Source organism: Sphaeramia orbicularis, chromosome 19 (assembly GCF_902148855.1).
Source record: "Sphaeramia orbicularis chromosome 19, fSphaOr1.1, whole genome shotgun sequence".
Lineage (NCBI taxonomy): Eukaryota > Metazoa > Chordata > Actinopteri > Kurtiformes > Apogonidae > Sphaeramia > Sphaeramia orbicularis.
Genome location: NC_043975.1, coordinates 44201954 through 44227230, shown reverse-complemented (window position 1 = coordinate 44227230; position 25277 = coordinate 44201954). Strand labels below are relative to the sequence as shown.

The following is a 25277-nucleotide window of genomic DNA, read 5'->3' as shown; positions in this document are numbered from 1 at the left end:
CTCCAGTCCCCCCTCTACCCCAACAACATTATAACAGCAGTTCAATTATCACTGTTATTGACAGAAACATCAATATCCTAACAATACTTTTTGTTTTTCCTTGAATAATTTGTTGTTCAAATTAAAAATAAGTTAGATTTTTGCTTGAAGAATACAAATAAACTCAACCAGACTGCTGTGAGACAATATTTGTCAAATAAGAATAGTAAATGTCCAGTTATCTCCAACTATGACAGTCCAGTTCCTTTTTTTTAGTCCAACAAACACATGTTGGTTCCACAGATGAACATATGACCAGTATCAGTGGGTCCATGAGTCCGTTTCCATCGGACATCTGAGAACATTCAAGTCCAAACTGGTCCAAAACACAAACCTGTGTGTCCATGTGTCTTTTCCAGTCCAGTCCTTGTCCATTGTCCAAACCTAAACTCTTTGTCTAGTTTAGTGACAGATCACCATGGTAACAGATTGGTTTGGTGTCCATCCATAAAATGAGTCCAGGGTGCTCCAACCATCAAACATTAGTTCCACCTGATACATGTTCTAACCTGAAAAAAAAAACACCCAGGACTGATCCCATGACCCACTGGAAAGACTTCACCCCCCCCCCCCCCCACTCCAGGGGCCTGCCCCATAATTTGACAAACACTGATGTAGACTGAAAAGTTTAAACATTGCCCCACCCCTCCACTACCAGGAATCAAAGTAAGTCTTCTGTGTATCAGTCCGATGCCCTCCCTATTGAGCTAAGTCTCCCATCTGGAGGTCTGACCTGTTTGGTATCTGATTATCTTGGTACTTTTCGGGACGTAACAAGTTCCCAGTCTGCACATGATATAACGAGGGCTCTGATTGGCTCTGTGGTCATAGACAGACTGATATTTCGTGCCACAGTACTGTGTCAGTCGCCACTTCGTATTAATAAAGATACATTTTATTTCTAACAGATTTTACGTCTGTTAAAGACACATTTTAACGCTCAACACACGTTCAGTTTCCACCCGTATCCTTTACATATTGAGATTCGTCCCAGCTTTTCTGGAAATGGGGTTTGTGGTTCTAAGGCTTATATTAGTTCAGAGTCGTGCAATGTTGGAACTGACCTTTAAGATAAGATAAGATAAGATGTACTTTACTGTTGGGGGCAACAGTGCAAGGAGGCAGTAACGCCATCCAAAAAACAGAGTCCAAAACAAAAAGACATGACAGCGCAGACACATGACAACAATAAATAACACTAACCATACTATGACATGAAATTCTGAAGTATGGGACAGTGTACGACACCAAAAGAGAAGTGAATTAGACTATTGCACAACCATAAACCGTTATGAAAACATGATAAGATAAGACATTCTTTTATTGGTCCCAAAAGGGGAAATTCCAATCTTCTACTATCTTATATAACATCACAAGAATTAAGAGGCAATGTGATTAGAAATAATATAAATAATAAGAAAAGCACTCGGAGAGCGCAGACCTCCGCCAAGACAGATCTGCCTCTCGTACGTGTTTGTTTGTTTGTTTGTTTGTTTGTTTGTTTGTTTGTTTGTTAGCAAGACAACTCAAAAAGTTATGGATGGATTTTCATGAAATTTTCAGGAAATGTTGAGGTGGGGCAAGCCCCCTCCCCCCAGTCACCACCAAAATTTAATCATTTCTTCCTTGTGCCAGTATCAACATTTCCTGAAAATTTCATGAAAATCCGTCCATAACTTTTCGAGTTATCTTGCTAACAAACAAACAAACAAACATGCACACACACAAAGCAAAGCGATCACAATACCTCCTGGCAGAGGTAAAAAAATGACACACCACAAGGGCTGTGTATCGGCAAGAATCTGGCGATACGATACAAATCACAATACTAGGATCATGATACAATATATCACAATATATCATGATACTGTTAAAAAGGCCATTTTTTTGTTTCTTTCTTTTTTTAATGATTATTTCCTTGATGAACTGAATTACAGCAGAAATCTGCACAAATACTAAACACATTTTTATTTGATCAGAACAGGATCTAATGTTAAATCACAAACTGTTCCTGTGTTCAAACTGAAATTCTGTTTTACAGACATTACAGTTTAAGATCCTGTTCAAACGTTCATATTCTATTAGTTCAGAACTAACATCAGAACAGTATTTTAGTTCAATCCCAACAAAGGAACTAACATTATTTAATAAAAGAATGTTAAATAATAATAAATAAAATGTAAACAAAAAAGAAAAACAAAAAAACAAAAATGAACCTCCACAATATCTGCATTTGAATAAATACCTACAAATATCGATACAGTACTTTTTAATATCGATACAGTATTGTGAAATGAAATATTGCAATATATTGCAGATCCGATATTTTCTTAAAGCTCTAACAAAATACATGTGAAAATAATCATAATATTATTGCTATGTTGTAAATATTGTAAATAAATGTATATGATATTGATAATTGAAATAAAAAATGTTTATTTTGATATTTCCTTTTGTTGTCCGTCTGTGACGCTGACATTTGTCTAAACTCTTTCTATTTAGATTTGATCAAATATTTTTTCCCTCTATAACCAATTATTGGGTTGTAAAATAGAGGGTTTAGGGTTTACACTGAATACATTTGAGGAGGAAAATGTCAGAGGAATGTCACTTAGGAGAACTCTGGAATTATTGTAAAAAATAGACATTCCTTTTTTTTTTCCATCTGTGACGCAGTAGTTTTAAATATATTTCATTTAAAAATATTTAAACTAAATGTTGTCCTTTGAGTCTGTTTCAGATGGCTTTTAGACCTTTACAATTCTGTGGAATATTTATCTGAAACTGGTCTGGTTCAATAGTTATGGATCCCACAGTAGTGGGCGGTCCATCTGTGACCCTTGGCCCCGCCCTATTATCAATAACCTGGTCATGGGCTGTTAGGCTGTTTGATCATTTCCTTCACACACGTCTGTATGTTGTGTTTTTGCTTTGACAAATATACCTTTAAACTATGATGTTTACAGCCTTTTTCAGAGGCAGGTTTTCACTCAGGCCTCGAAAACGTAAAAACATTTTTTTTATTTAGTATCATGTACGATGGCCCCTTTTAATACTCAGATTACTGGAATGCATTTTTGTATTTTATGAACTGATCAGATGTTTTGGAGGTAAAATCTCATACAAAACATCCAAGTAAATAATCTAATTCTAACTAATGTTTTCCCATCTGAATTAGATTCTAATAGTGGTGTTTTTTGTTTCATTCTCAGACGTGTCAGCAGAGTCTGTGGAAGGCCGTGGAAAATGACCCAGAGTTCAAGGAGGCTTTTATTCCCAGTATTCAATTATTCCTGGAAAGCGACAGTATGAGCATGAGTGAATGGAACAGGCTGTCCCATTTTAACAACCCCTTTGGGTTCATGGACTACAGCTACAACGGTAGGTGCTTGGACACACAAGGGCTTTTAGTTGTTGTTGTTTTTGTTTTTTTTTTTACTTTATTTATACAAAACTACGGAAGCGTATTGCATTCAAACAAAAAATACCTTTTGGCTCCGTTTTTCCAAATTAACAAGATACTGTTTTTTAGAAAAAATTTAAATTTGAAAAACAGAGCTGAATTTCTTTTTTTTTTTTTTCAGAAAGCAGTATCTCGTTAATTCAGAAAAAACACGGACAAATTTTTTTAACTTATTTTTTCTCGTAATTACGAGATAATTATCTCGTTCATTCGGAAAAACAGAACCGAATTTATTTTTTTGTGTGAATGCAATACACTTATGTACAAAACAGATCAACAACAACAGTGATAAACAATAACAGGTAATGTGTGACACTCGAGGCAAGGCAAGAAGAAAATAGATAAGAAACTACATAAGTACATAAATAAGTAAATAAAATAAAAGAATAAACAAAAGAAAAACAGGTGAACTACGTTAAAATGAATTACAGTTTAAATTTGTTGCATAAGGCTTTAGTTTTCGCAGCTTTAGAGTTTGTGCGAAATTTAAAGGTGTCCAAGTAAGAATTTAAGTAGGATTTGAAGACCGGGAAGGTTGGGTTTGTGATCGGCAAATTTGCTAGCATGTATGCGAAATTTGGCTAATAATGACATGAGATGAATTAGAAACAATTTCTTAACAGATAAAACATTAACTAAGAAACCAAATAAAATATATTCAATTCTGAAGTTTAGGTTAATATTGAATTTTCTATTTAAAAAAAAAAGACTGATGTCACCCCAAAAAATTTGACTGAATGCACGTTCCCGAAAAAGATGAGCTAATGTTTCATCAACATTGTGACAAAATGACGACAGAGAAGGGTTTGCCAAGCTATGGAGCTATATCTGAGTCAACATTTAGATTTATCTGAAACTGTACCAGTGTTGGAATGACCCCTTTGGCCACGCAAAATATGTAGGTCAACACCGCTGTCCAAATTTGACCTGAAAATGAAGGTCAAGGTCGATGCCTAAGAACTCGTCCAAAACCCCAAGTTGCACCTAAATACCAAACATGAAGGACACTGGTGAAGAGTGGATGCTGATGGACAGATATGTAGATGAACACAGAGGACAACAAAACTGAAGAGTTAAAAAAAAGGAACAGAAACGGACACTTCAAGTTCAGAAAAGAAAAAGCTGTTAACCCTTTAACACCAAACGTATCATATTTGATCCATGAGTTTTGAAGCCCTCTACATGATCAGTGTGATATTTTTTGTCTTTTAAACCTGATGTATACAATTAGATACATGCAATACACAGATAATCCACCAGGGGGAGGAGTTCATTCACCAGAGGCCTTTCCAGTGACACTACAAGACTGTCGTTACTGAGGAAGGAGGAAGAACTGGGACCATTTAGAAAAGGAATTAACAATGTGTTAGACATGTTTGTGTTGGATTATGTTTTTGTTTGTTCAAGAATAATAATATTTGTGACTCGATAGCTTTTTGTTCACTATTGGCCTGTCGTCTGATTGTCTTTAAGTGGAAGGAACCTCTGCCACCCACTTTTGTGCAATGGGTGCATGATTTACTTTTCTTTTTAAAGTTGGAAAAGATTCAGTTTTCCGTTCATGGATGAATTTGATCAACAATGGAATCCTTTTTTCTTTTCCATCAACAAGAGTGTCCTGCTGTTTCCTATGTCCTTTTGACGGAGAAATGTGTTGTTAGTTTACATTATTTTAACTCTGAACCAGCCCTGAGCATTGGAAAGAGGAGATGATAACATTATTCATCTTGTTTTTGTTTTTTTTTTGTCGTTGTGTTTTTTGTTTTTTCCTTTTTTTCTCTTTTTGGGGGGTTTAATAGGTTTGTTGTATAATTTTTTTATTATTTTGTTTTTTGTGTTATGTTTGTGTGGTTCCTTATGTATAAGTACATGTTTATGAAAATGTATAATTTAAAATAAATAAATAAATAAAAATTTGGGCATTGAGACATGATAGATCAAACATGATACAAAATTTAAACTCATACATGGAAACTGATATTCGAAAAAAAAAAAAAAGAAAAGTTTTTTGGTTGTTCAGAAGGACCAATAAAGGCTGCAGTTTCAAAGAACTGGAATTTTCTGTCAGTGATTTAATGGCTCAGACTTTACAGGGTTAAATGTTCATTGTTTTGGCTCTAAAAAGACACTGAGAAATATTTGCAATGTCTTTAAAAAAAACTATAAACTTCATCTTCTTGTGAGACCTGTTTCCAAACCATAGAAAGTAACAAAATGGTGAATTTAAGGAAGTTTAAAGTGAAGCCTGATCATTTCAGAGGGCCCTCTAATGGATGGAAATGGTAAATGTACATATTATATAGTCTGTGAAATTAAAACACAAACTGTTTAGTAAGACTTTAAATGGTTGATTTCCATGTTACAAACACAACGCATTTACATTTTATGTCCGTATGTTTCTTTTACTTTGTTTTATCATTTTGTTTTTTCAGATTTAATGCCAACAATAAAGTTGATCCCAAAGCCCACAGAGCCGCTGATCGTTCGTAAACCGGGGGGTGACGGCTGTGTGCGCTGTGCTGTGGTGGGAACCGGAGGAATCCTCAACGGCTCCAAAATGGGAAAAGAGATCGATGCACACGATTATGTGTTTAGGTGAGAGTCAAACCCAGTAAAAACAAGTGGTTCAGGCACAACAAGCCCCGCCCCTCACACATATTGTAGCTTATTTTGGCATCGATCTAACTGATGTCACTGAAACAAAACTGATGTTTTTACAGACATTTGAAATTTTGTCCATTATAAGTAAATGAGGGAAAAATAATTTAAAAAATTCATAAAAAAATTTGACCTTTAACCTACTTTTCCCATAATGTAATCACATCTATTCTGGGTCACTGACAATTTATAAACCCAGTAAGGTCTGAATTCAACCAACAGTTTTACTGCTAAAGTGTAAACAAACAAACCATCCAAACCAAAAACAATAGCCCTTGTCTCCTCTTTTGGGGGGGGCGGGGGGACAATGGAATAGTGACTCCTGTTGAAATACAAATGCCTGAGTTTGTCACAGTTAAGGTTGGACATTAACCCTTTATAGTTCACTTATAGAAATACTCTGAAATTCAAAACTTCAACATTAGTGTGTTATCGGATGACCTAACTCGACTTTATTACTTTTGTGAAACATTTTTTTTTTTTTTTTTAAATCATTGTCATGTAGAAAATCCAGGTCAGTGAAGTTACCATATTTGGTTCCATGCCCTTAAGTGGCAAAAAATAAATCAAACCTAGAAGTACACTGCAAACAAGGAATACCTAACTTAGACAAATGGACTTGAATTTCAAATATTTATCTAGAAAGATCATCTTTTAGATTTATTTACTGACTGACACTTAATCTGGTTCAGATTCTTTAACTTGTTCCAAGAGTGTTCATCTTGTTCTACCCCAGTGAGACATTACAACTAATTTAAAACAATATGTATAATAAAACCAGCTCCACGGTTGGAGGATGAGTATGGAGGACACAGGAAGTGTTTATGGAGGACACAGGAAGTGTTTATGGAGGACACAGGAAGTGTTTATGGAGGACACAGGAAGTGTTGTTTTATGCAGTTTTGTTGATACATACCTGTTGAGGTTTGATGGGTCGAGTTGCAGCAGAAAGCCACTGCTGAGACTTCAGAATCAGAAAAAGAGGCTTGGCTGGGCCATGACACACCGCCAGTGGACTACTGAAGACTGGAAGAAGGTGTTATGGACTGATTAAACCTGCAACTGGAAGTCTTCTGTTCACAGTGTAAACACAGACTTGCTTACTCCTCCACTATCTTCACTGTGCTTTCAGCTGTTGTCCTTTCAGTCTCCTCTCACTCCAGCTGTTGACTGTCATAAACTTGTCTTCTGATTCTGTTGTGTCTTTGGCTCTGCCAGACCTCTTCCTGTCAGCATTTCCCCCAGTTTGAGTGCCTTTGGAAGGTGAAGGCAACTGGACTTACTGACACCTGGACTTTCTTGGACATTTCTCTGTAGGACAGACCTACATTTTTCAGTGTTCTGATGGTCTGTCTCTCTGCTATCATTAATTGCCTTTTCCTCTTTTCTATTTTTATAGTAACAGACTACTGTCTGCACTACAATACTGTTCTAATAATGCTCCAACAGTATGGTACCAAAGTGTGTTCCAACACTACTTTTCTGCAGACACAGGGGGTTGGAAGGAATTCACAAACGTTGGGACACCTGTAGACATGATCAACCTCCATTGCTGCAGAACTGCTTTAAGTTGTTAACCCATTTCTTGTTTGCCTTTTTTGTATAATTCTGAAATATACATTATTTTTCAATTTTGCTTATCCTTCCTTTTTTTTTCTTTTTTTTTTACCTCTGGCAGTTTACTGCTTACCTTTGTACCATTTCAAGCTGTTCGTTAGACTTGAACTGCTTGAATATATATATATATATATATATATATATATATATATATATATATATGTTTGTATGTATATATATATATGTATATATATATATATGTGTGTGTGTGTGTGTGTATATATATATATATATGTGTGTGTGTGTGTGTGTGTGTGTGTGTATATATATATATATATATATATATATATATATATATATATATATATATATATACACACACTGTGTGAAAGAACCCTTAGTGTGGCGTTTTCAGTCCTTGTGTAGGTTGGTGGATCTTTTCCTAAATTTAGATAAAGTTAAATCCCAGCGTAAGACTTATTTATTCAGACAGCCCTACTCAATTCCACAATTTCACTTTTATCTACTGCCATTTTATGAACCTATGTGTTTTATATATATATATATATATATATATATATATATATATGTGTAATTTTAATTGTGTTTTATTTATTTTTAACAACTTTGTACGGTGACCATGAGTGTCCTGAAAGGCGCCTATAAATAAAATGTATTATTATTCATTATTATTAAGACCAGAAGAGTGTCATGGGTAGACAATCACATGAGTCCTTTGTCAACTGAGTTTGACATTTAAAGGTGTTTGATTTGTTCATTTAATGCCTTTACAAATAATACTGGTATATTTGTTCAGAGGAACTACAGGATGTGTATCCTGCTGCCACTCCCAGCAATGACGATGTGTAGAGGTTCTGCATAAGCTACAGTTTATACAAGAATCCATGTTTAATATACTCTGAAGACCGAGTATCTGAGTATCTGATTAGAGTATGTTCAACCCTCAAACACCCAAACGCATCTACTGAGGAACCTTTGAACCACGTATTCTATCAATACAGTGAAATAGTTCAGGTAAAAAGCATTTTCTCAGTTTTTCGACATCATCAAATGTCTTTTTCAGGTGCATCTATAGTCTGTGTAGTTACTGTGGAAACACCGTCATCTTCTACAACATTGATTCCCCAGTAAAACCCATGGAGTTGGATCAATGACAGTGGATTGAGATGCTCGCAATTATGTTGAATAATTATATATTGCTTTTAAAAAGTGAAGTTTTCTTCAGTTTTCTGTGGTATAATAACCTCTGGATTCACTCTAAGCTTTTATGAATATGATTTACACTGAAAAAATGCAAAGGTTAATAGTTTAATAAATGGTGATAAATCATGTCGTAATGGTTAAAGGTGGAAAAAAAAATTTATTTGGACATCACCACAAAAACAGTTCTGGGTCTGTGAGGGCTAAGTTCACACCATTATAGTAATGGAGTAAGAGACAACGAACCAAACCCACCCAAGGAAAGAACAAAGACCTCTGCAGAATGTTTGAGTGTAATACCAGGGAGAACCACCAGGGGCTCACTCACCCTCCCCTACTTCATTGGTTTATTGAATAAAACACATTTCAATTTTGACAGACAGCACAACTGTAGCTTGTTAAAGCCAAATATGTGATATTTACCTTCAATAAAACATGGCCGTCTGCCCAGAATTTGTAGTTTTTACTCATGTTTTCTGGACTTTTTCCTCAACATGACGGTCGAGCAAAATATGTATCTCGTGGTCACGTATTAGTAACTTGTGGTCACGCGTTACTGACTTGTGGTCATGCGTTAGTGACTCGTGGTCATGTACTACTGACTCGTGGCCACACGTTAGTAACATGTGGTCATGTGCTAGTGACTCGTGGCCACACACTAATGACTCGTGGTCACGTGTTACTGATTTGTGGTCACGTATTAGTGACTCGTGGTCACGCGCTAGTGACTCATGGACACACGTTAGTGACTCGTGGTCACACATTACTAACTCGTGGTCATGCATTTTTTTATTTTTTGTTTTGTCCTCACATGTCACCGACGCATCTCTGTAGTTGTCTGATCCATTTCAGGCATTAACGATAACGTTTGGACTTTTTGTGTGACAGGATGAACGGTGCTGTCATCGATGGTTTTGAGGAAGATGTGGGAAATAAAACGTCCGTGTACGTTCACACTGCTCACTCCATCACTACGTCCCTGTACGTGTTTAAAAAGTATGGATACAAAGCTGCCCCTCATGATAAGGTAAACCCAATACTGTGTTCTGTGTTTGAGCCTTTTACTGACTGTGTCATTAACATACTGAACATACAGAGGGTGATACGACCCAGAACAAAGTTAAGTCAGTTGGATTTATTAACACTGACGCTAAACAGGAATGTGTGTCTGTAAATTAATGCATGGATAAATCCTTGCATTAAACATTTCTTCTGTGTTTTCAGAAAGTGAATAGATTTGACATTTATTCTCAATTATAAACATTACATTTTCCAACATTGGCTCTGAGATTTCACGCTGACTGAACAATGTTTCTGTAATGTTTTAATTTATTATTATTATTATTATTATTATTATTATTATTATTATTATTAATAATAATAATAATAATAATAATAGTAGTAGTAGTACTTTATTTATTAATACTAGTAATTCTTCTAATCTTCACTTGCCTATTTTTATACTTATTGTTATTATTTTCTTTTCCTTTTTGTTCTTTTTGCTGCTGCTGGAACCTTAGTTTTTTTCAGGTTCTGCCAAACAGATCAGTAAAGTTCTATTTAATCTAATTTAAGCAGTAAATACAACAGCATTGATGACTTCATGATTAACTGACTGATGAGTTCTTAAATCAGCGCTGTTCAGAATGTTCAGTAAATATCTGTGTATCAGTAGGATTTATGTATGAGGTCCTGTTTTTTTGACTCGTTCATATTTAGTGTAATTTATCAGATTTGGTTTTTTATAACACGTCATTGAAACAGGTTTTTTTTCTCACCATCATATTATAATTTTATATGAACATGTTCCACTTTGACCTGTGTGCTTTTTTTTTAAAGGGTATAAAGTATGTTCTGATTCCTGAAGGAAAAAGGGATTTCAACTGGATGAACGGTCTGTTTAAAGGAGAAAGAATCGTCTCTGGTTCATACAAGAATTCACGGTGAATTCAACTCATCACTAACATACACATTAAAACACTCCTCGTGTTTACGTTTGAACCAAACTGTTTGTTTACAAAGGGGGAAAAAATTGACTGAACAATTAAAAGTGGAAACAGGTACTCCTAGTTTTATGATTGGTATCGTATCACCGTTTTCTTGCTGATACACACCCTGATGTAACATGGTTAAAAGGACACGAAAATTACACCCAACTATTTGTTGAATATCTCTTTATTCTCTCACAGGTGCATTTTCAGAATTGACGTAAATATTCAAGGCAGAGTGTTTGACAAAAATGACCGCTGTTGCAAAAATAATTTGTGATTTATTAGTGTTTAAATATTCAGGTTCTGTATGTAACATAAGTGGACACGATGGGTTCCACACCAAGGTTATTATCGTTAACTAAAACTAACGAAATGACGAAAACTAGAATTGCAAAAACATTTCGTTAACTGAAAAAAAATAAAAAATATAATTCAAAGAAAAAAGCAATAACTAACTGAAACTGTATTGTGTGCTTATAAAATTAACAAAAACGTATAAAAATTATGGATAAAATTCCTTTCATTTTCGTCTTTGTCGATGTCGGATTGATACGAAATTGATTCATACACTAAATATATGCTAAATATACACTAAATATATGCTAAATATACGCTGAATATTCACTAAATATACACTAAATTTACACTAAATATACATTAAATATACGCTAAATAGACACTAAATTTATGCTAAATATACGCTAAATATCCACTAAATATACGCTAAATATCCACTAAATATACGCTAAATATACACTAAATGTATGCTAAATATACGCTAAATATCCACTAAATATATGCTAAATATACACTAAATATACGCTAAAAATACACTAAATATACACTAAATATATGGTAAATATACACTAAATATACGCTAAATATTTGCTAAATATGCACTAAATATATGGTAAATATACACTAAATATACGGTAAATACATGCTAAATATACACTAAATATACGCTAAATATACATTAAATATACACTAAATATACGCTAAATATACATTAAATATACACTAAATATATGCTAAATATACACTAAATATACACTAGATATACACTATACGCTAAATATATGCAAAATTTACGCTAAATATACACTAAAAATACGTTAAATATGCTAAATATACGCTAAATATACGCTAAATATATGCTAAATATACACTAAATATACACTGAATATACGCTAAATATATACTAAATATACACTAAATATACACTAGATATACACTATACGCTAAATATATGCAAAATTTACGCTAAATATACACTAAAAATACGTTAAATATGCTAAATATACGCTAGATATACGCTAAATATACGCTAAATATATGCTAAATATACACTAAATACACACTGAATATACGCTAAATATATACTAAATATATGCTAAATATACACTAAATATACGCTAAATATATGCTAAATATACGCTAAATGCGTTAAATATATGCCAAATATATGCTAAATACACTAAATATACGCTAAATGTACACTAAATATACACTGAATATATGCTCCTCCTCCTCAGACTACTCTGCTATTGTTATTTTTTACCCTTTTTTTGTTTGAATGCCAGAGTAGCTGTAACAGGAATGCATCCATCCATACTGTCTGTGCTGTTATTAAATATTTAGGGTGGTTCTGTGAGCGTCCAGACACTAATGACTGTTGTGTGTTCTCCGTCCAGTCCACGGACGTACTACAGTGGACAGTACAACGAAAGCCGCTTCTACGTTCTGCACCAGGACTTCCTCAGATACGTGCGGAACAGGTGACCCACGCTTTGGTGTCTGTGTTCAGACTGGATTCTAAATGTTTCTGAGTAAATCTGACGACTGGGTTTGTGTGTGCAGGTTCTTACAGTCGAATATTCTGAAGGGTCGATACTGGCGGATTGTCCGACCCACCAATGGGGCGTTCACTCTGTTCCTGGCTCTGCACACCTGTGACGTAGTGAGTTCACATCAGTCAAATGAGCGTCTGAGTCAGTCTACAAAGTGTTTAAAGAGTGTTCGTTTACGTACTCAGCACAGTCATCTGTCAGCTGAAAACGATTTTTACATGTGTTTGGGGTTTTTTGGCCTACAAAAAAGGCCTGTACTAAAATAAGAAAATTAAAGTCATTATTGGGTTCAAATGTCATATTTCAAGTACAATTATCAGCCAGTGCAGGAAGAAAATTACACTTATTGTTGTGGGAGTTTCCCGTCAGTCAAAATCAGATGAAGACTATATTCTGACACTAATTTACCGTAACTGAATTCTAAGTCCTATTTTAATAGAAGTTAAAAAACTTAACTTAACTATACTCTATACCTAAGTGGTGATCTGATACAGACACTTCTGCATCAAAGATGAGCAGAGCCAGTCAGTCTTCAGAGCCTTACATGTGTTTATTCATGAAGCACACCAAGTAAACACACGGGACGGTTCTCCGGAGAAGAGCCGACGTCGTTCTGAATTCACAAGCTTTTATACCCTTTTTCCCATCCTTCTAGAAGGTTCGGGGTGTTTTTCCACTGGCAGAAACCATCCCACGGTTTCTGTCACCCTCGGAAGCTCCCCCCATTAAGACCATCTTTGGTCAGGCACATCTGTGCCGTTTACCCTACTTGCTGCATACACACACTAGGTCATTTTGGTCTTCTTATCAATTGTTTTGTCTTTTTCTTATCATGTGTTTTGTTTCTTTTTTAATTAAGTAATGCAGCTGTGCTGGATGAGTCACTAGATGGTCTGGGCGTACTGCCCAGAAGTTATTAAGCCAGCACCAACCTGGTCTAACATGGTCAACATGGTCTGCAGGGTCAGCAGCCAGTCACGGAACTTCATATCACAACCAGCAGAGAATCCTTCTTTCACAAATTGTTTACAAAAGCTTGCACCTGCAGGATCATCAGCAGGGCCTTCTCCAAACAGAGTATCTTCTCTACATTATTTACATTATTTTATTTTCTACATTATCAAGTTTTATTAAAATAAGAAAATGTTATGAATGAATGAATGAAATCTTTATTTTGAACATGTAGACAGTGAAATAAAAACAAAAATCAACCAACAAAATCAGGGCCAGATTAACACTTCATTTTACCCTGGGCAACAATATTCAAGGGCCCCATCATCACATAATCCGGCAAAATACAGAATAAGTTCCAGGAATATATGTAAATATACCCCATACTTCAATATCTAACTATCATCAAATGTATTTTGATGTACAAATGTGTAAATGCTCGTAGAACTACAAGTGCACCACTGTAGCCTCTTGTCAAGGCCACTCACTTGCATATGATATGAAAACAAATCACATTAGCATCAGTATAATCTAAAATTGATCCACTACATTAGAAAGAGAGGGAAGTGTCCTCCATTTTCACAAAAAATAAATAAGAAACCATTTCCAAAGTATCCAGTATATATTTAAGAACACTTTTTGCCAACACAAATGTGTTGAATCGTCAGAAAAAGCCCACAAACAAAACACAAACATAATCTGATAGAATCAGATATGAATTTTAAACAGAAATCCACTTGTCACCTCAGAATTCAACAAGAGAGTTAAAGTAAGTGCAATGTAAACATCGTTTTGATTCACGTACGTATGTTGCATAGTTCTTGACGTCTCACATCCCGCTCAGTGCACGCACGTTGATTTGCGTCACAGCTGATTCGCTTTTTGGACTGACCAATGAGGAGAGGGTCTCAGCTCACGGTCACAGACAGCAGGAGCAGGGTTTCTGTGCAGTGCAATGGCTCCGGGCAGCGGACAGTTTCATTTATAAGCAAAAGATAACCAGATATTTTCGTTATGCCCGAGCTACCCAGGGCCCTTCAGACATTGCAGGCCCCTGGGCAATTGCCCAGTTGCCCATATGATTAATCCGGGCTTGAACAAAATATAAGTCCTGGTACATAAATGATTGATAAGCAAACAAATCACAAAAATACATAAATAAACAAATAAATTAATAATAATAATAATAATAATAATAATATAGATAAAACAAATGAAATTAAATTATACATGCTTGAAAAGGAGTAGGAAGATGTAAAAACTTATGTACTCCTACCCCCAATTTCTGTTATCTAAGCATTATAGAATGATACAATTCTTATTCTAGACAGAATATACTTCTTTTAAATCTGCATAGTAAGATTTTTTTATCTATCTATCTATCTATCTATCTATCTATCTATCTATCTATCTATCTATCTATCTATCTATCTATCTATCTATCTATCTATCTATCTATCTATCTATCTATCTATCTATCTATCTATCTATCTATCTATCTATCTATCTATCTATCCATCTATCTATCTATCTATCTATCTATCTATCTATACTTGCTGTGTCCTCCATACTCATCCTCCAACCGTGGAGATGGTTTCATTGTAAATATTGTTTTAAATTAGTTGTAATATCTCACTGGGGTAGAACAAGATGAACACTCTTGGAACAAGTTAAAGAATCTGAACCAGATTAAGTGTCAGTCAGTAAATAAATCTAAAAGATGATCTTTCTAAATAAATATTTGATATTCAAGTCCGTTTATCTAAGTCAGGTATTCTTTTTTTGCAGTGTACTTCTAGGATTGATTTATTTTTTGCCACTTAAGGGCAAGGAACCAAATGTGGTAACTTCACTGAGCTGGATTTTCTACATGACAATGATATGTGTGTGTGTGTGTGTGTGTGTGTGTGTGTGTGTGTGTGTGTGTGTGTGTGTGTGTATATACACACACACACACACACACAGACAAACCAATGCTGGCAAAAACATAACCTCCTTGGTGGAGGTAAAAAGCCTATGCATGTACTGACATAGGAACCCTGAGGAGCCAGGAGCACGTCCTTATTTATTACCTCCACCAAGGAATGGCAGAGTTTATGTTTTCATTGGGGTCTGTCTGCCTGTCTGCCTGTCTGCCTGCCTGTCTGTCTGTCTGTCTGTCTGCCTGCCTGTCTGCCTGTCTGTCTGTCTGTCTGTCTGTCTGTCTGCCTGCCTGCCTGCCTGCCTGTCTGTCTGTCTGTCTGTCTGTCTGTCTGTCTGTCTGTCTGTCTGTCTGTCTGTTTTGTTTGTTTGTTAGCAAGATAACTCAAAAAGTTATGGACAGATTTTCATGAAATTTTCATGAAATGTTGATACTGGCACAAGGAACAAATGATTAAATTTTTGTGGTGATTGGGAGGGGGGGGGGGGGGGGGGCACTGATCTGCCTTTGCAGAGGTCTGTGCTCTCCGAGTGTTTTTCTAGTTTTTCTAGTTTACTTCTGTTTCCTCCTCAGGTGAACGCATACGGCTTCATCACTGAAAACCACAAGGACTTCTCCAACTACTATGCTGAGAGGAACATTAAAACTCATGTGGTTTTCTACATCAACCATGACTACAACCTGGAGAAGAACACCTGGAAAAAACTGCACGACTCCAAAATCATCAAACTGTATCAAAGAAGCAACCCTCAAACGGTGGCAGAAGAACCCAAGAAGCCCTGACCCTGACCCTGGTCCTGACCCTGGTCCTGACCCAGACCCAGACTCTGACCCTGGTCCTGACCCAGACCCAGACCCTGGTCCTGACCCTGACCCTGACCCTGACCCAGACTCAGACCCAGACCCTGACCCTGGTCCTGACCCAGACCCAGACCCAGACCCAGACCCTGGTCCTGACCCTGACCCTGACCCTGACCCTGACCCAGACCCAGACTCAGACCCAGACCCTGACCCTGGTCCTGACCCAGACCCAGACCCAGATCCAGACCCACACCTAGACCCAGACCCTGGTCCTGACCCAGACCCAGACCCAGACCCTGACCCTGACCCTGGCGGTGGAAGTGGACCATCCACACCAACATCCTCTGCCTTACTGACTGTCTTTCCAAACACCTTCCGTTCACTGTCTGAATGTCAGGACTGTTTCTTTTTTGCACTTTGTTCTTGTTACTGTGTTGATGCCAACTGTACATTCAGGGTTTTCAGTGTTCTTTTCATCAGGAGGTATTCAAGTGAACAGAAATAGAAAGACAAAAATAAATACAATTAAGATTAAACAAAAAATAATGTTAACTGAATAAATATAATGTTTAATTTTATTTGTTTGTCTGATCAGTTATTTCCAGTTTTAAAAAGCTGGATGGATATCTGACACAGTTTCTATTCACTTGAATACGCTTTCCATTTTAATTTTCCCCAAAAACCAAGTAAAAAAAAAAGTAAAAGTAAAAAGTCCAGCAGTGTAAGCAGTACTGTCCATAATAAATCACCTTCAGGTCACTGTGGCCATTTGTGGAAACTAATTTCAGGCACGTTTTAGGGGTGTTGTTTTTGGTTCGGTTTGTTTGTTGTTTTGTTTGTTGTTTTGTTTAGCAGCAAAACTATTGGTTGAATTCATACCAAAAGTTGACTTTATAGATTGCCAGTGACCCAGAATGGACCTCATTACATTTTGGGAACAGTAGGTCAAAGTTCACATTTTTTATGAATGTTTAAAATTTTCCCATTTGCTTAAAATGGATATAATATGTGCAAGGGGCGGGGTTTGTTGTGACTGGCACCATTTGTTTGTTGTTGCTTTTTCAGAGCAACAAGGGGAAATGGAGCGGGTGTTTTCTATTAAATTGTGATGTAGGAAATGTTGAAGTCATGTGACTGCTCAGCTGACTGTTCTTCATGAAACGGACACATGGAAATACTCTAAAAAAAAAATTTAAAAAATAAATAGGACCAAGGCTCCTGTAGTCCAGTTTGAAGACATTAATTGACATTCATTTGACCTTTCAGGGTGACTCAAGGTCAAAGGTCATGGCACCAAATCAAAGTCCATATGTGACTTCCTATCTATTACCAACCACAGGGGGGTCACACTCCTCAGCCCCCCGGGGAAAGTCTGTTCCAGGTACTGGAGAGGAGGATCCAACCGATAGTCGAACCTCAGGTCCAGGAGGAGCAATGTGGTTTTTGTCCTGGTCGCGGAACACTGGACCAGCTCTACACTCTCCATCGGGTGCTCGAGGGTTCATGGGAGTTCGCCCAACTGGTCCACATGTGTTTTGTGGATTTGGAGAAGGCGTTGGACCGTGTATCCTGTGGGGGGTGCTTCGGGAATACGAGGTCCAGGGTCCTCTGCTGAGGGCAGTCCGGTCCTTGTATGTCCGAAGCAGGAGCCTGGTTCACAGTAAGTCAGACCTGTTCTAGGTGCATGTTGGCTGCCCTTTGTCACCGGTTCTGTTCATAATTTTATGGACAGAATTTCTAGGCGCAGCCAGGGGCCGGAGGGGGTCAGGTTTGAGGACCACAGGATTTTATCTCTGCTTTTTGCAGATGATGTTGTCCTGTTGGCTTCATCAAACCTGGACCTTCAGCGTGCCCTGGGGCGGTTTGCAGTCGCGTGTGAAGCAAGTGGGATGAGGATCAGCACCTCCAAATCCGAGGCCATGGCTCTGGACCAGAAAAAGGTGGTCTGCCCTCTCTGAGTCGGTGGGGAGCCCTTGCCCCAAGTGGAGGAGTTCAAGTATCTTGGGGTCTTGTTCACGAGTGAGGGAGAAATGGCGCGTCAGATTGACAGGTGCAGCGTCTGCAGTGATGCAGTCGCTGCATCAGTCTGTCGTGGTGAAGAAGGAGCTGAACCCAAAGGTGAAGCTCTCCATTTACTGGTCAGTCTACGTTCCTACTCTCACCTATGGTCATGAGCTTTGGGTCAGGACTGAAAGGACAAGATCCCAGATACAAGTGTTCTAAATGAGTTTCCTCTGTAGGGTGGGTGGGTGCACCCTTAGGGATAGGGGGAGGAGCTCAGCCACCAGGGAGGAGCTCAGAGTAGAGCTGCTGCTCCTCCACATCCAGAGGAACCATCTGAGGTGGATCAGGTATCTGTGTCTGATGTCTCCTGGACTCCTCCCTGGAGCGGTGTTCTGGGCGTGTCCCACCGGGAGGAGACCTCAGGGAAGACCTAGGACACGCTGGAGAGACTATGTCTGTGGGCTGGACTGGGAATGCCTCGGGGTCCACCTGGAAGAGCTGGAGGAGGAGTCTGAGGAGAGGGAGGTCTGGGCATCCATGATTAGACTGATGAGTCCATGACCACGCCCTGGATAAGAGGAAGAAGATGGATGGATGGATGAATGGATGGATGGATCTTCAACTGTTTTCAACGTATAGCACTTTGAAATGTGTCCCATTATAAACCAGTGGCGATTTAGAACATTTTAAAAATTCATAAAAAATTCAAAATTCTTGAATTTGTGCGTGAGGGGAGTTTACATCAGTTTACAGACTTATTTCACAGAAAAAAGAAAATACTGAAATATCTGGACAGTATTGAAACACACACACGCGCACACACACACACACACACATACCTGCAGTTCCATCTGTGTGAGTCATGAAGGTGTGGTGTCAGACATCATGTCGTCCACTCCCCGTTCTCCATCTGCTTTTGTCTTTGTCTCTTTTGTTTGATAATCATCAAATAATCCCTTACAGTATGTTTAAACACATCCCTTTCACTGTGACTCATTCATATTATTCATCTCCTTCTGTCACCTCACATTCAACTACAGCTGCAGCTACGGATTAGTTTTGGAATCGATTATTCTCTTATTTTGTTCGATTCGATTAACCCATAAAGACCCAAACAGCCACTGGTACCCAAAACCACCTACTGAGCTAAAATATTCACTATTCCACTATTCCTTTTTTTTTTTTTTTTTTTTTTTTTTTTACTGTAAACATGTCTTTAATCCTTTTGTTCAGATAATATGAGATTTATGGCATTTACTGATGTTTTATACCAGTAACAAACAGTCCAAAAAAGAAAATGAACATTTAAAAAAATCAACAAAATGAGCAAAAACACAAATAAAAGGAACAAATGAATCACAAAATGTATAAAATAATCAAGAAATTAATCAAATAATCAATTAAAAAAACAAAAATAATTGATGAACTGAGCAAAAAAGGAATAAGAAAACAAACTGACCTTCAGGTTTTGATTGACAGGTGTGACTGACAGCTCTCTGTTTGGGACTTAAAGGGTTAATGATCATTTTTAAAGTTTCACTATAAAATATTTATGGGATCAAAAAGATTTGAGAAAACATTCCAAATTTTGCTTGAACATTAGTTTGTTTTCTTATGGTTTTTTCCCATTTAAAAAAAAGTAACACATATAAGAGGAAATGGAAACATATATAAGTGGATGTAAATGGACTTAAGAATAACAACATAAATAGAAACACTTTTCTGCTGTTCTTTATATGCATCTAAAGTTTGAAAACATGTGTAGTTGTTTAATGGATAAAGGTGTCAAACATGTGGTCCAGTCCAGGGGCCAACCCCCCACCCCCCCATCCATGGGTCCAGTCCAGCCTGTGGGATGAATCTGTGAAAAAAATCCAGAAATCTGAGAAAAAAAGTTTGAATTCTGACTTTAATCGTAGAATTCTGACTTTCTTCTCAGAATTCTGGATTTTTTTTGTTACATTTATACTGTAAAAAAAAAATCTGTAATTTAACAGAATTTTTACCGTTTATTTTATAGATTTGTCCTGTATTTTTAGGACACAGGAAAATATCAATGAAATGACAAAAATAGACTGATTTTACATGTCAAATATAAAATAACATGAAAATGCTGTAACTGTGAATCACCATAAAATTTCCATTTTTTTTAAAGAAATCTTTTAGTTTTTCACAGAAAAATACAGTTAAAATATATTTGCAAATGTATCGTAATTTCACAAATATTTCTTTTCTATTTATGAGATTAAACTGTTAATTTAAAGTTTAATACTGTAAAAAGTAAAGAAACAAAATGAGAAAAAAAATTGCTGACAATTAACCGTAGAAGAAGTATTTGTTCTGTAAGTTTAACAAGACTTGTTTGTTAATTGACAAATATCTTGTGTAATTACAGGAGGTTTCACAACAAAAATGTTGTATTTTTGTGAACGTATAACATGTATAAGCACTGATAAACTGTCCAAATACAGTTTTTATCAGTGGATTGTACAACTGAGTCTCATTGAAAATTATATATATGTATAATTATAGGTAATTTTATTATTTTAATACATGTAAATATTCTTTATTAAACATTAAAAAGTCAATAAAAATATGTAAAATCTCATGTGAAATTAGGGCAAAAAACTATATTTTAATTATGGAAAATTACTGTATTTTTATGAGATGGTTATTTTTCCGTTATTTAGCAATATTATTTTGGTACCCCTGCTGCCGGAATATTACCGTTTTTTCTTTTTTTTTTTTTTTTTTTTTTTTTTTTTTTACAGTGCAGAGACAGTGTCACTTTGGTTTTATGTCATACAGGAGTGCAGCAGGATGACATCAGGACAGATTTTGGTGAGTTTTACAGATGTGAGGGGTTCAGGAGGAAGACATTCACTGTTAGATGAGCACAAGGTGAGTGAATGTTGTGTTTTCAAACTTGGGTACGTAAATTTGAAGAAACAGTCACTAGTATCTGTTTTCCTTCCTTTTGCTATTCTAACAGTGAGCGTCTTCCTCCTGAACTGAACCCCTCACATCTGTAAAAACTCACAAAAATCTGTAATAATTTCATCCTGCTGTACTCCTGTATGAAATAAAGAAGAAGTCACACTGTCCCTGAATGTCAGAAAAAAGCATCAGGATTCTGAGAAAAAAAAATCTGAATTCTGACTTTTTTCACAAAATAATAATTAAAAAAAAACTTGTTTTTATTTTAAAATTAAATTGAGGTTTTTTAACTTTAAATTAATAAGATGAATTAAGGACGTTGTTGATTGTGTTTAGAGCGAGAAACAGACTTTTTCTACAAATTTCTTTTAGTATCACAGGATGAAAAACACAGAAGGAGGTTTAACTTTAAAACAGAAAAAGGTTTGAACTAATGTGAAGCAAATGTGTGTTTGTGTTGTGGGTGTCAGGATGTGGAATTATTTGGTGATGGAAGAGAAGAGCTGTACAAATATTTTTCAGTTTAATGGGTTATATAAGGAGAGAATAGAGAAGCTTTACAAAAAGCATCTAATGAAATGATTTTACTGATGGATTTTGGATTTGTTTTATTTTCATTGACTATCATGTAAACTGTTTTTTTACTGTAATAACTGTAATGGCAACTTATCTGATGGAAGCAGATGTTTGAAGAAAGGGGCAGGTATTAGAAGTTTTATTCATCCTGCTCTTTTCCAATCATTTAGATTGGAATGAATAAATAAAATGAATGAAAAAAATGAAATAATAAAAAAATATATATTGGACCTCAAAGTTATTATTATTATTATTATTATTATTATTATTATTATTATTATTATTATTATTATTATTATTATTATTATTTTGTCCAGATGCTCTAATCCTGTTCCATCCATAACTGACAGAACAGAAAAGACAATCTAAAATATAATAAATAAAGGAAGACGACTGAAGCCTTTGCTTCATTTTAACAGACGATGACATTCACAGACCAATTAGAAGGTCCTTCAGAGGCAGACTTTAACTTCTGTACTTTTGTTCCATATCAGACTGAACTTCTACCACTTTAACTGCAGTAGAGCAGTTCAAACCAGTACTTCTACTTACAGAATGTGTCACCTTCATAAATATGTACTCTTACACCCTCTACTGGAAGTTTACTCTGTGTCTGTTGGTTTTTAGGGTGAAACCGACTGTATATTTAACCCTTTTATGCATACTGGTCACTACAGTGGACAGTTATTCTACAGCTGTTCTCTTATATATTCATGGGTTTTGTTGTTTTAATTCCATATCAGCCAACACAGTGGACGCTCGTGCATCATCCCATACACTGACATTCATACCATTACTGTGACCTCATCTGCACTAACATGTTTGAGTGTAAATCAATTGCTTGTTATTGTTATTAGACTGTAATTAACTTTTTTTTTTTTTGCATATTATCTCCATTAGAGTATGTTAAAATGTGAGAAAACATCAGATTAGCTGCTTTAAAAAAAAAACTGATTTCATAGTTTTCACACAGTATATTAGTAAATACGTTAATTTGCTTCAAAAATTAAATGCATGGTGCCCAGCTGAGTGGACATTTTTACAACTCCATGAAAAATAGGTTCATAAAAAACATTTTCAATCACTTTGTTTTTTTAACGCCTAGATCAGGGCTCTCAAACTCATGTTCTTTCAGGTTCCACATTCAGCCCGATTTGATCTCCAGTGGGTCAGACCAGTAAAATAATAACAGATTAACCTATAAATAATCACAAGTCCAGATTTTTGTCTTCGTTTTAGTGCAAAAAAAAAAAAAGAAAAAAAAAAGAAAAAAAACATCAAATTAAGAAAATACTTACTTTTATAAACCATCCAAACAACAAAAAAATGTGAATAACCTGAAAAAAATGAAATTTCTTAAGAAAAATCAGTGAAATTTTAACAATATTCTTCCTCAACTTATCATTTCTACATGTGCATTATGGATCAGATCTACAAAGACACTAAACACTGAGGAACAGGCAGAAAATAGTTCAAATTGTGCTGAATTTTCTTCAGACATTTCAGGTTGTTCTTATTTGTTCAGATTATTCACATTTTATTGTTTCAGGAAAGTTTGTAAATATTTTCATAATTTAATGTTATTTTTTGCACTAAAACAAAGACAAAAATTTGAAGTTGTCATTATTTATGGGCATAATGTAATTTTTAAATTTTTTTTAATTTTTTTTTTTTTTTCACATCAAACTGAGAAGACAATCTGGAGTCATTCTTTTTTGTCGGTTCTTCTGCTGTTATTATTTGACAGTAGATCATATTGGTCTGTATGTGGAACCTGAACTAAAATGAGTTCCACAGCCTTGACTGTGGAATTTTACACTTTGTAAATTCATCCCAGGGGCCGGACTGGAACCTTTGGCATGTTTGAGACCCCTGGTTTAGAGGAATAAAAACACTCAGGAAAAAAATCTTGATTAAGGCTTTCATAATTCATGCATGAAAGGGTTAAAACAAACCAAACACTGTCCTCTGTATGGAGGTGTGAATGTGTATAAAACTGACACATATGTGAGCTCTGTCACTTAAATGAACATGGAACAGTGGCAATAACATTTTCATCCCAAACAGATACCATCCATGTTTTAATGTGAGTACATTTAAGACATTAAACTGTTTCTTTGTGCCTGTTCTCAGTCAGTTGTGCTGAATAAAAATCCATGGAGCAGAAAAACAGCAGATGTTGCTCCTCTGAACCTCCTGAGACCCAGCAATGCTTTTGTGTCCTCTGCAGGGGACAAGAGTTTCAGAGCTTTATTGGGGAAAAAAAAAAACAACAACAACAAAACAAAAAAACAAATTAAAAAAACACAGTACACTGCAAAGGACATTCCATAAAAATTTAAAAAATACATCTGAAAAAATTGTTCCATTGTGCTGTTACCAGTGAAGGCAACTATTTAATATTAAACAAAACAAAAAAGCCAGAACTTGTACTTTCATGGTTCTCAGGAGGTTAAACAGCAAAACAAAAAGTGTACAACAGAGCCCTCTAGTGGGCAAGTCACGCTTTGGTGGTTAAAATACTGATATATTAAAACACTGATATATTACAATACTGATATTTTAAAATACTGATATATTAAAATACTGATATTTTAAAACACAGATATTTTAAAACGCTGATATATTAAAATACTGATATTTTAAAATACTGATATATTAAAATACTGATGTATTAAAATACTGAAATTTTAAAATACTGATATATTAAAATACTGATATATTAAAATACTGATATTTTAAAATACTGATATTTTAAAACACTGATATTTAAACCATCTCTACTTATCTAAACTAATAAACTAAACTAAACCTACCTCATGCTTTATTGACGCTGCATGCACAGTTTTTAGACAGGTACGTATTCTGATCGTTTTTCTATCCGTCTGTTTTATTGCTCCGACCAAATCATGTTGAATGTGAATGTGTCAAAATATGGAATAATAAAAAAAATAATAATAACAAAGCTGTGAAAACTCTGCTTCTAAGTGACTGTAATTTTCCACATGGGATACATTTCTAAGTTTGGTGTATTGTGGAATTTAATTTGTTGAAAATGTACTTTTGTGCAGCTTACATATATGTTTCTATATTTTTAGTTGTAAATAATCTTTAAAATCTGGAGGTTGACACTTGTTAAGCCCCTTGAGTGTTTTTGGGAATGATCTACCACAATTTTTAACCAACATGCATTTATGTGTATGTTTTTTACTATGTGAAAATTAACCCATAAAGACCCAGTGTGACTGTCTGTTCCCAAATTAATTTTTCTGTCTACTTAACCTTTCTTATGTGATTTATCACTATTT

General features: G+C 35.6%; 1 protein-coding gene across 1 annotated transcript in view; it reads left to right on the top strand.

The window, feature by feature from the left end:
• LOC115410353 (alpha-N-acetylgalactosaminide alpha-2,6-sialyltransferase 1-like) overlaps positions 1-16557 on the top strand; it is a 33632-nt gene extending 17075 nt beyond the window's left edge. The window contains exons 3-9 of the mRNA XM_030121968.1: positions 3252-3420; positions 5935-6097; positions 9827-9965; positions 10778-10881; positions 12624-12707; positions 12790-12889; positions 16225-16557. Of these exons, the coding sequence (XP_029977828.1) occupies positions 3252-3420; positions 5935-6097; positions 9827-9965; positions 10778-10881; positions 12624-12707; positions 12790-12889; positions 16225-16434 (969 nt within the window). The 3' untranslated portion in view covers positions 16435-16557. The remainder of the gene's footprint in view (positions 1-3251; positions 3421-5934; positions 6098-9826; positions 9966-10777; positions 10882-12623; positions 12708-12789; positions 12890-16224) is intronic.
• The last annotated feature ends 8720 nt before the right edge of the window (positions 16558-25277 follow it).